Consider the following 12,500-nt stretch of genomic DNA (forward strand, 5'->3'; position numbering starts at 1 on the left):
TCAGTAACAGCAAGTTAGCTAACGTTATCATGTCTACTGTAGAACCACATAGTTACTTACACATGGAGAAGAAAACGTAGTTCTGAGTCCAGCTGGACCTCTTAGGGTTCTCCTCTCAGTAAAACCAGACCAGTATTGGTTCCACAGTCAGACTTGGAAAGAATTCAGTCTTGGTCTTATCTGGTGGGACTGGTCCACACGAATGACAGCTGGTAAAGATTTAAAAACTTAATGGCGGTTCCGACAGTCCCCATGGTCAGTCCACCTGTACTCTGATCTTATCTATTTCTTTGTCTGAGGCCTTTTTTACGTTGATTTTTTTTTTTCATATAACCTTTATGGACATAATGATTAAGATAATTATAGTTAATTACGAGTAAGAAAATATGGACAAAAAAAATCAGTAAATTGTGTGAGCTGGACCAAATATAGGCAGACATAATGTAACAAATAATAAATGTTAATCACAATATTTCTAAGTTGACAAAGAGCTGCATGCATCATGATGCAGGATGCTAGAATTAGAAAAGGTCTGTTCTTATGGTGGACGAGGAACTGTGGTGCCTCCCTGAGGGCAGATAGTGAGCAGGGTGTCTGATCAGATGTACTTTCATCTTCATAAAATAAAATATTATAAGAGTAACAATAGTAAATGTAACATGTTACTTCCACCTGTATCACATTATAGTACAAAGTATAGCTGTTTATTTGCTGGTCACTCTGTATGATTACAAGTTTATTACACTTGGTGACATGGGTTTCACTGAAGCTAAATGTTTGTCCTGGACCTTTTTTTTTCAACCTTATCATGTAATGAAATTGTCTGTCACCAGGTGTTCAGCCTTACTGGATTGGGGATTTGGACAGCATCATCATGAAGACCCCGGAGTTGTACACTAGACATCCTCATGGGAATGGTGGTTTATATGGAAACAGGAAGTCTCTGTCCCAGCAGCTGGAGTTTCCTCACACCACTACACAGGTATTTGATTTATCTGATAGTCGAAACAGTAATACATGAAAAGTCAATACATGAAAGGCCACACTTGATGACCACAGTATGTGTTTATTGACGTAATTGTGAGGACAACACAAAGTAAAAACAAAAAAAAATAAAATATGGTCAAGAATTGTCCTCAGAATTGAGGACGTAGTTGAAAACTAGTATGGAACAGCTTTAAACAAATGAGATCATTGTGTCCTGCATTCTGCCTTGTGACAGCCAGTTTGAAATAGTGATTGAAACGCAGTCCATTAAGACTATATATTAACCTACAAGCCATTCCCAAGCTGCTGCTAAAATCCAGATTTTATAACCATGAAGTCTTACAAAATCACAAAGAGTGAGCTGTGATTTCAGCTGTATTTACTTCAAAGCGGGAGGAAACTTCGCACATTTATTCGGTGAGGCAGGTGCGCGGGAGCAGGTTTTTTACGTGGCATACAAAGAAATCCTGCACACTGTCTGACCAGACGTATTGTTGTTTACATGTTATTCAGATCTGCTAGTTTCTTTAATATAATATAATAATATAATATAATCTCTGCTCGGTGTGTCTTATGTTTAGTTATTCCTCTGCCTCCTAAGTTTATTTGCTGTAATTGAGGTGAGGCTCAGTGTAGTGGAAGTGCTCCTCCTCTTCCCTGCAGTTCCTGAGCAGCCGGGAAACCAGAGCAGCCCTAAGCCCCCGGTCAGCATCTTTACATGGTCCAGTCCTGAACCAGGTTTATACCCAGTCTGTTTGAAACAAAGTCTCTAAATCTAGAGACAATGAGCTAAGTTGTCAACGCTGCAGCTGTATACAACCCTATAATAAAAACCTGCTTTTGCCAATTAATATTGCAAGAGCAATGGCCAGCTCCAACTCACTCATCTGGCATGCAGCTGACCAATGGTGAAATTATGATCAGTCAGTCAGTCAGTCAGTCAGTCAGTGACATTCAAGATTATGGCTGACCCCGCTGTTGTGGTCCAACCCAGAAAGATGACAAATCATTGACACTGGTTTCCAAAAATATGTAACGATGCACAGTCCTAGCAACAATAGAAGACTAGGGTTGTACTAGCATGTTAGAATTCACATGGTTGCAGACGGTTCACTGTTATTTTAAACTGCACCTGAGAACCATAATTGTTGCTGCTGGTAGTTTGATCATGTGAGCAAGAAAATTTAAGTATTGACTGGTAGTAGTAGTAATTCCCTGCCTTTGTGTGTTACATGCTGCTCCTCTCCAGCCTGTGCACCGCCCCTCCCGATCTCTCAGCTCTGCCCAGCTGGTACACTCCTTTAGCAACATGCCAGCTTTCATCATCTGTAATATTGTGCTGATGAAGGGCCATGGCAAGGTAGGAATCAAACGCCAACACAACCACCACCAGCCCAGGTGTCTTCAACCACCCCTGCTCTCAGCAGACCATAGTATCTACTTGACAGTAATTCACCTGCACTGCTTAACTATGAACCTTTTCACATTTTCATATCTTGATTTTTATGCTGTTAATACTGTTATCTGCAGACACAAGACACTTCACCCACCACGTTTTCATTCCTCAACTGCAGTTTATTTCTATTTTACAACTTAATATTTCATCTGCTGGGCCGCTTCATTTGTATTTCAATAATACACTTGTATGTGGTGTAAACAGTACTTCTGGTTTTTAACTCAAGGTCCACTTGCTACCTTTTTCCAGAGCTTTTAACTGCATTTGAAGGTCAAATGGAGTTTGCACAGAATCAGTCTGAATAATTTAAATATCTTCACTAAGCCTGAGCATCTTTACATAAACTACTCAAAACATCATCTGGATTTCTAGTCTTAGTTTACTTGTCTTATCTTTGTAAATGTGAACCAGCATTTGTCAAAATGCTGTTCCTTTAATTATGATTAAAATTATGAGTGTGATTATACTGTTGTTTTAAAATGTCAGTGTTAATGTTATTAATTCTGTTTCTGCCGCTGTTCCCAGGGTCTGGGCTTTAGTATTGTGGGTGGGAGGGACAGCATGTATGGACCAATGGGGATCTATGTGAAGACCATTTTCCCTGGAGGGGCAGCTGCTACTGATGGAAGACTGCAGGAGGGTGAGGAAGAACATAAACACAAAGCTCATACACACTTTATGACAAGTGTCTTAACCTTATCAGTGAGAGTCTTTTTCCATAACTGTCAAATGTAACTCCATAAAGGTTTATTTGATTCATTTAGACATGAGAACTGTGTGCATGATAATTCCTCCACATGAGTAGATGTTCAGCCTTTAATACGCTCATGCCTCTGACCTCCCTGTGTGTCTGTACAGGTGATGAGATCCTGGAGCTGAACGGAGAGTCTCTACATGGTCTGACTCATGATGAAGCTCTGCACAAGTTCAAAGTGAGGCAACTGCATTATTCCTGTATTCCTGACACTTCAAGGTTTTTTTATGATCAAAATAAAACAGAGGTGGTAACACTGCCATGTCCCACTGAACCCTATTCAAAAATGTGAAAAAAAGACAATGTGGCTTCACTGACTCACTAAGTGGAAGAGTCTGCCATGCAGTTAAAAAGATGGGGCCACCAGTATAATACAATACAATACAATATAAACCATCCAGTAATTTGACATCATTTTCAAGTCCAAGCATTCAGGGATAGATTTTTCATTTATTGATAATAAGATCGGTCTAGGAGTGTTTTTTAAAACTTCTTTAGGAAAATTATCTTTGTGGATTTATAGATTGGAATATATGGAAAGCTTGCATCTGAGTTTTTAGTTAGTATTGTGGTGAAAAGGGCTTGTTGTATCTTTTGTACTGTATTACAAGTTTTTAATATTCACTCAGGTTGGACTCAGGTTTAAATTCTGTTGTCTATGTGTTATTTTTTTGTAATTCTTTTTTATTAACTATTGGCACGACTATGTTCACAGGTAGATTTAGAACTTGAATATACCACACGAGGTTGTAAATCTGACTTCAGATCATTTCCTTATACTCTATCCCCAAACCAGTTGACACAAGTAACTACTGGTGCACAGTAGTTCTTAAAACGAGTCCAGATGTGCAGCTGTCGCAATTCTTAAAACAGGGTCAAATTACTTGAAATAAGATTAGTGCTATTCTGGTTTCTAGATAACAAAACACAGAGCCTTACACAACCAGGTTTTACCATCATGTATTAACCATTTAGCCACCAAACTAATGACATTCCCATCAACGTTCAGTGTACTTTGTGTTTAGCAGTAATTAACAAATATTAGCATGTTAGCATGTAGTTACAGCCTCACAGCTCTACTGGCTGGAGACACTTAGTTCTCTATTTCAACAGTCTGCAGTGCATGGTGCAAGTGTATTTATGGCGTGTCCATATCCACCAAATGTCAGTTTAGTTAGTGTAAGGTGGAAAAAAGGGCTTTGCAATTTCAGTTGAAATAATGGAAGCATCGGAGAGATACTTACAACTGTTGATATGCCAACGCTGACAACACTTGATCCTCACTTGATTATCATTGTAAACGTAAGAGCTGTAAATAAGTCAACTGTCAGTTAAAGACAGAAATATAGAAGTAGTTCAACTCTTAGTTGACATGTTAAAGCTGAAGTGTATGTGTAAGTATTTGTGTCAGTGGAAGTTCGACTGTATGATATGAGCATATGTGCACAACTAAAAATGATGTACAGTATTTATTTTCATCAGAGGTGTCTATGACTGTATTAGTGTTGCTTGGTTCCCACTACGTGTTTTATACAGCTAGTATATTAACGTAGATAAACAGCTGCCAAACTCCAAGTGAGCGCCTGCTCCTTTATTGATAATCTTCGTGCATGAGAGGTGAAAATTCATGACTGAAACTGTAATAAACAAAGAACAGAAAAGACCTGTAGAACTGTTGTGAGGAAATGTCTTAATTAGCACAGCATAGTTATGATTATGACACAGCTGGTCAATAAGTGCTGCCATTACCCGTCAAAGTAAATGATATGCTCAGACTGTCATACACTAGCGTTATTGTAAATTAACATCACTTCAACACCAGAATGACTTACTATTAGTATCAACCTGCACACCAACGAACTAACACTGTGCATAGAAAGTCAGTCTAACTCTAATACTATAAGTATTACTATAAGTTATACACAATTAAGGTATTAATCAACCAAAACTTATAGCTGTTGCTTTTGAGGGCAGAAGAAAAGTGTAAGACACAACAGAGCCTCTCACCTTGGACACTACTGAGGTTCCCTATCTTACAATGCACAGCATGTCTCTTGCAATGTTTCAAAATAAAAGTCCATCGCGAGGATTAGCAGGATTTGCATCTTATTAGTTTATGGCATTATGTGATCTGTTCAGTAAGTAACATATGAAAGTTGAATCACCTCTTGTACAAGTCAATCCTATTCCATCCACTTAACAAGGTCTGTTCACCAGTGTTATGTCCACAGATTTATTATCATCTTGGCAAAGTGGGAAACTGCCCTGGAGCCCAACTGTTGGATCTTTGTGGCCATTTGATGAGTTGCTATTTGTTTAGTATGACTGTGCACGTCACTAAAAGATCAATATAAACTGAAGTGACTGAGGCCTCCGCCTTGTTGAGAGGCGCTGAGTTTAAATGTAGTTATTCCTCCGTACCGGCAACAGTCAGAGACAGAGGCATATGGTTTTTGGGTTGTCTGTCTGTACCATCATTCCTGTGGACACAATATCTCAGTAACACCTTCAAGGATGAATTGATTAGATTGTGGTTGTCAAAGGTCAAAGGTCAAGGTCACAGTGACCTCACATAACATGATTTTGGCTTCCTTAAGGGAATCCCTTCAAATTTGACACAAACTTTCACTTTGACTAAAGTATGAACTGATTAGACTTTGGTGGTCAAAGGTCAAAGGTCAGTGTGATGACCCAAAACACTTAAATTCTAGTTTTAAAGCCTTTATTATTCCAGTGTAGCTTGTTCTTACATGCTGCATATTCCAAAATGAATTTGTGCTGTGATCAAGTTAACTCAAACAATTATGAATTCATTAATACATATCCAATGCAAAGAGAGTAGGAGAGACAGACAGATTGGTGGTGGCCCAGGGGTCATTTTTACTGGTGGGAGAATTAATCCAGCCCTGGTTACATCTTCAATAAAGGATTAAACCCATTTACAAAAAAGAAACTAAATCAAACCAAAAATTCAAGACCCATATTGTTTAATCTTAGCCAGCCAACATTTCTAAAAGCATGTCACATTGATTTGTAATATGAAAAGTGTTTTAAATGTCTCTGTGCAGCAAATCAAAAAGGGCCTCCTGACTCTGGTGGTGAGGACCAGCTTACGTGTGGAGGCCCTGTGTGGTCAAGCACAAGTGGCTCAGCTGTGCAGGTCGCGCTCCCTCAGCTCCACCACAGGCATGGCAAGGATCAGTGCTGACATGGGAGACAGCAACTACCTGAACAACAGCTGCAATAACACACTGAACATCCCCGGTCAGCCTGCTAAACCAAGAGACCGCATCATGATGGAGATCATCCTGCAAAAAGGTCGGCAGCCTGGGGAGACAGCAGTTATTGATTACGACAGTCCATTAATCTTTGAAGTCTTTTTGTATTTTATCATTTAAAATCCCAATAGTTTCCAATTACAGTTTCTCTGATGGGATAAAGTGATCAATCAAACACTAATTAAAGCATGTGTTAGTTTGTTAAAAGACAGTTGGTACCCGATGTTTATAGTTCTGTGGTGCACCAGAAGTGAAACAGCGGCCTTTAATGATGATGATTATCACAATAAAACTTGATTTGCATGTGTCATTTCCCAGAGGTTGGTGTTGGTCTGGGTATTGGACTGTGCTGTGTTCCATCTAATGACGGATGTCCTGGGATCTACATCCACACCCTCTCTCCTGGCTCTGTAGCACATATGGACGGTAGACTCCGGTAAGGAGCGAAGTACAACACTATACGAAATGGGAAGCCTACAAGTAACTACACTTAGAAATGAGAGCTCATGTGACGGAGTACGATTTACTACAAGCTACTAAAGAAGTGGATACTGTTGGTTACACCATGTATGAGTTAAAAGCCATTGACTTTGTATGAATTCACTGAGTTATTCACTATGTATTTCATACAATTAGTGTGTTACAGAAAATAAGAACTCCTGTAAACAGGAAGTATGTATATGTGTCAAGTCTCTCAGAGTTCATTTTCTCTTTCTTTCCGACACCTTTTCCTGAACTTTCCTCTCCAGGTGTGGAGATGAGATAATGGAGATCAACGACACAGTGGTTTACAACATGGCGCTGAATGACGTCTACACAGTCCTGAGCCAGTGCACACCAGGTCCAGTCCACATCATCATCAGTCGCCATCCCGACCCCAAAGTATGCAAAGCCACAACTTGGTTTATTTTAGTCAGTGTAGATTTATGTTTGTAAAAAAAGTTTATATTTAATATAGTAACTACAATCAGCCTCAACAAAAGGCTAAAGTGTAGTTTTTTTAATGACGCTGTAGAATGTAAACTCTTCACCTCATTCTAATGTTAGGAATTCCCAGAAGCAATATAAAAATACAAAAAATACTGAACATATGACCTTGGAGTCCTCAGTGGTTCCTACGGTGATGAAACTGAGTCTAATATGTAACAGCAGAAAATACCATTAAACACACAGACTGTACCTTCTGCCTCTAGGGGTCTCCCAATCAAAATAACAAGAGACAGTGTTGGGTGGTGTCATGTTGTTGTCTTCACCATCATTCCTTTCCTTCAGTGTCAGTGGTTCAGGAAATCAAACAGACCTGATGATTCTAACCGTTAAAAACACTGACTGAAGCAGTTTGACATTTAAAGTCAGTGATTGAGCGACGCTGTACGGAGGACAGAGACTCACGAGAGTCTCATGTTCACCCTCTGATGACGAAATTGACGCCATGTGGCCCCTAGAGAAAGTATCACATTGGTGTTAGAGTATACACCAAAGACTGATGTTTGTACTGTAATGTTGACATTCCCCATATTCTGCCCTCTGCACAGGTATCAGAGCAGCAGCTGAATGAAGCTATCACTCTGGCAGTGGAGAACAGCAAACTGAGAAAGGATAAGAGCCAGTGGAGTATCGATGGTAAAATATTTATTTGTTTTCCACAGTGACATTTCAATTGAGGCTTATGGCTGGTCTGGAACTTCCAGGACTTTTCTCATGGCACGTTCTTCCCATTTTTGTCTTGACAAATGCGTCTTATGTTGCCTTGCATGCTGCCAAGATGATTCATTTCTGTGTAGATGGATGCTGTGACTTTTTTTATTTGTAACTTTTATACGTCTTGAGTTATGAAAGTTGTACTCCGGTAATTTTGTTCCATAAAGTTTGGGTACACACATAGACAGTTTAATTAAAGAATGACTCCAGACTGATTGAAATATTCATTTTATTTATTAATATATTTATCATTAAAATAATTCATTGTAGTTTCAGATGTGTTTTTTGTTCCAGGGCTGCGCAGACTGGAGTCGTGCTCTCACAGCCGGCAGAGATGTGAGCATTGTCTAGAGAAGAGTTTCAGTCAGCTGTCGGTTCGCCGAGCACAGAAGACCATGACCCGCTCCTGCAGTGACAACACCAACAGCCACCACTACAACCACTGCCTGACCCTGCACAACCTCCACAACACACACCATAACCCGCCAGCCCGGGTCCACAGCCTGGACACACCAAAGGTAAGCAGCCATACCACAGGTTGTATGGACACAAGATACAGATTCTGGGATCAGTTAGAAACTAACTGCTGCTACTGTTAATATTACTGCTACAACTGCATGTGTGGATTTATTTTCACTTATCTTGTGTTTTCCCCTGCTATTTGATTCATTTCATTTTTTTGAAACAATTGAAAATGTGACCTCTTTGGATGTGTAGTAGTGTGTCTGATCTTGTCTTCCTTCCCGGTCCTCTAGTCTATGACGGACACATGGTCTGAGAACAGACTGTCAGTGCCTGTGTATCCTGATGAAAAGTATAAAATCCCATACAACTCTCCAGCCGCCAACCTCTCCAGTCAGCAGGCCCTGGATCTGGCCTACAGGGGCAACAAGGTACCACACCCATCCATCCATCTGTCCATCCATCCGTCCATCCATCCATTATATAATTCAACAGTTACACCATGAGCAAGCAGATGGCAACAATGGAGAGGAAAAAACTCCCTTTTAATGGGGAGAAATCTCTGACAGAACCGGACTCTGCCTCAACTGGTCGGTTTGAGGGGAGAAAGGAGAGAGAAAAGCCTGATCCTAATTGTAGAGCGGGAGTCTGCCTCCTGAACACAGACTGGGAGCTGGTTCCACAGGAGAGGAGCCTGTTTGCCGAAGGCTCTTGGAGATTCTAGGGAACATGAGTCTGCATTGAGAGAGTGAAGTGCTACCTTACAGGGAGCCAGTGAGGAGAAGATATGGGATAAATATTATCTCTTTCTACTTCCTGTCAGTATTCACTCTGCAGCAGTTTGGATCAACTGAGGCTTTTCAATGAGACATCCTGATAATAAAGAATTACTGTAGTCCAGTCTAGAGGTAGCAAATGCATGGGCCAGTTTTTCAGAATCCAAAGGTAAAATAAGTTTATAATTATTTTTTCTCACATCTTCAGTCTTTTAGAGGAAGTCAAGTTAGTTGAACTTAGTCCATTCATCCATTTTCTACACCCATGTATCATGTCCAGGGTCATGGGTCCTGTACTCTATCCCAGTATTCACAGTGTAGGAGGCATGGTACAGCAGGGACAAGCTGCAAGTTTATCATACACAAGTTCTCCTACAGGACTAGAGGACTGGCACTTGATAGGGAAAGGATGGGTTCAAGAAAACTTTGCACAATTATATATATGTCACAGCAGCAGAATCATTTAATACAAAATACAATATAATACAAGAAAAAAGGTTACCAGGAGTCACTGAAGATGGGTGTGGTCCCTTGAGTACTGAGTACATTACATTACATAATTATAATAATGTAGTTATGATAATGATATTGTGCGACAGACTGTGTCATCAGTTACACAGCTGACCTCCGTGCAGACTGCAGGAAGAGTACAGTCAGAGGAGCATTTCATGCACAAATGTTCTGTATTATTTCAGTAATTCTTTGCTCTACGCACCATCGGCACACAGCAGCTAAATTAAGTACAATGTTCCACTAGGTTCATATGATAGCTCACATGGTTTACACAGTTCACACAGAGTTTAATGGGTACAACAGCCAATCTAATGGTCATGTGACTTTCATAAGGACATAATGCAATGGGATCACACCAGCCACAAAGCCCATGACCCCTGAGTACTCAGTAGTCATTACTACATTATTACATGAGTACTCTGTACTCAGACAGACATTGAAACACCTGACAAAATACTGAAACTGCTTCTGTGGTAGTTCCTGCTACAGTAGGTGTCTCCAGGACCACATTATGCCATGATGACACACACAGACTCACAAGGTGAAAACGTTGACTCTTAATTATAACGCTGAAGGCTCCACCAGTCCCATGACTCCTGGGACAAGTGCCAGTAAATGTGAAGATACTGTTGACAAGATGGTCAAAAGAATCACAACATGTTCAGGGTCACTTCACTTAGCATTTTAGATCCTGTCTTCTTGCTCTCAGCTGTGTGTGTGTGTGTGTGTGTGTGTGTGTGTGTGTGTGTAGTCCAACTTCAGGGTGCGTGCTGCTCCACGTTGGTACTGCTGGCCTCATGATGTGACGAGCGAGGAGGGTTATAATGGAGACTCCAGCGGTTCCAGTAGAGAATCTCCAGTTAGAGATGAAGGATTGGAGCCCTCATCACACACCAGCTGCCAGGTACAGCACTGTAAACACAGCTGCTGAACAACACACTGAATGGTTATAGTATATACCGTATATATACATACGGATATGTGTGTGTGTGTGTGTGTGTGTGTGTGTGTGTGTGTGTGTGTGTGCGTGCCAATGCCACTGTCAGCCCTCTGTTTAATGAATTCATTTAAAGGTGGTGGGGCAAGCTTATGCAAAACCTTATAAAGTAAACAGGCATATTTAAAAATGTTATCAATCAAATCTTATTAGATTATATTTTTCCATTATATTGCATGAATGATGATGATGAAATGAAAATTATTTTTTTTAATCTAAAACTTTAATGGGTTTCTTGAAAATTGATTCTATCGAGTGTCGTCCCTCCTGCAAATGACCAGCTGATAAAACAATCCTCAATGTGTGAAAAAAGTGTAGAAACATCCTGGCAGCATTAACGGAGAGAAAGTGCCTGTATCTAAGCAGCAGTGTGTAAGCTCAGTGCCCATATTAGGATACTGAAAGTGTCTGAGGCCATAAAAGCTGTGAACTTGATCGGAGTCTGTGTTTCACTTCCACTCCAACTGCTACTTGCTCACTGCACTTTGTCAATATACTTTTCCTGATAACCATGTTTCCCTCCCTGTACTAATTATGCTTCTCGCTCCTCCCCCTCCGCTGCCTGCAGTTCTTCAGCAGCATATACAAGGCCTTGCAAAAGATCCTGAGGTTACTCTTAAGGAATGTATGTGGAGTGACGTGGCTCTCAGTGTTTTGCTGGTGAAAGCATGCTAAACGCATTTTGTCTTTTTATGATTTAATGAAATGTAAAGCTGTCACCCCAGTCATAGACAATACAGAGTTATGCTGTTCATGGTGGAACTGCTGGGCTTCGCTCTGTAACATTGTGAGGAGATATTTTTATCTTATGATTTTATGATTTGGTGCTACATATTTAAAAGTGAATTGAATTATAATTACAGTAATTTGACCGTTTAGTGTGTCATTGCTGTAAGTTTCTCTATGTCTTTTTGGTACTGCTCTCTGGTAAACCATCCTTTATAAGGGTTTATAAGTTGTAACTCATAAGTCGGAGTTTTATTGTGTTAACATTTAAAATTGCAAACTCAGTGCGTTAATGTAAAGAGCGATGTGCAGCCCAGAAGATGTTCTCATGAATGGCTTTTAAGTTATCTAGAAACAGGGTTGGACAGTAACAAAGACAGTAGCAAAGTACATTTACATGAGTACAGTATTATTTTTATTGTTTTAGAAACTCCTGACTTTTCCTCCACTACACTTAAAGACAAATATTGTTCTTTTGACTCCACTACATTTCTATGAAGTGTTCTTACTTTGAAGCAGAGCTTTTAGTCAGAGGAAGGAATCTTCTTTTATTTTGAAAATGTGATAGACCACACACTGTGTTCATCACAGGAGAAAAACCAATCACAGTCAACTCCTCCACTGTCAGTCATGTTTGAACCCGTCAGTGTCTTAATGATGGCGACGTGAGATAAAGATGAGGCTGCCTCTGTTTGACGGTTTAAAAAAAGATTCATTTAGTTTGAGATGATTGCTGTGTTTACCACGACCAAACTTCATCACTGACTAAAAAAAGAAATATAAAATCGACTGTTGATTCAGTTGTTTTTATGTTCTTGTCTGAAGTCTTGGTATCATATTCTACAGTCTA

General features: G+C 40.0%; 1 protein-coding gene across 1 annotated transcript in view; it reads left to right on the forward strand.

Annotated features, from left to right (window-relative positions):
* The window catches only part of il16 (interleukin 16), a 44,847-nt gene that overhangs the window by 17,797 nt on the left and 14,550 nt on the right, over window positions 1-12,500 (forward strand). Inside the window, exons 6-16 of the mRNA XM_087170152.1 lie at window positions 833-982; window positions 2,237-2,347; window positions 2,969-3,083; window positions 3,302-3,375; window positions 6,266-6,515; window positions 6,794-6,911; window positions 7,225-7,357; window positions 8,011-8,098; window positions 8,471-8,694; window positions 8,932-9,069; window positions 10,679-10,831. Coding sequence (XP_087026278.1) covers window positions 833-982; window positions 2,237-2,347; window positions 2,969-3,083; window positions 3,302-3,375; window positions 6,266-6,515; window positions 6,794-6,911; window positions 7,225-7,357; window positions 8,011-8,098; window positions 8,471-8,694; window positions 8,932-9,069; window positions 10,679-10,831 — 1,554 coding nt within the window. The remainder of the gene's footprint in view (window positions 1-832; window positions 983-2,236; window positions 2,348-2,968; window positions 3,084-3,301; window positions 3,376-6,265; window positions 6,516-6,793; window positions 6,912-7,224; window positions 7,358-8,010; window positions 8,099-8,470; window positions 8,695-8,931; window positions 9,070-10,678; window positions 10,832-12,500) is intronic.

Source organism: Seriola lalandi, unplaced genomic scaffold (assembly GCF_002814215.2).
Source record: "Seriola lalandi dorsalis isolate HSWRI2012SDOR001 ecotype SW California unplaced genomic scaffold, Sedor1 jcf7180002054931, whole genome shotgun sequence".
Taxonomy (NCBI): domain Eukaryota; kingdom Metazoa; phylum Chordata; class Actinopteri; order Carangiformes; family Carangidae; genus Seriola; species Seriola lalandi.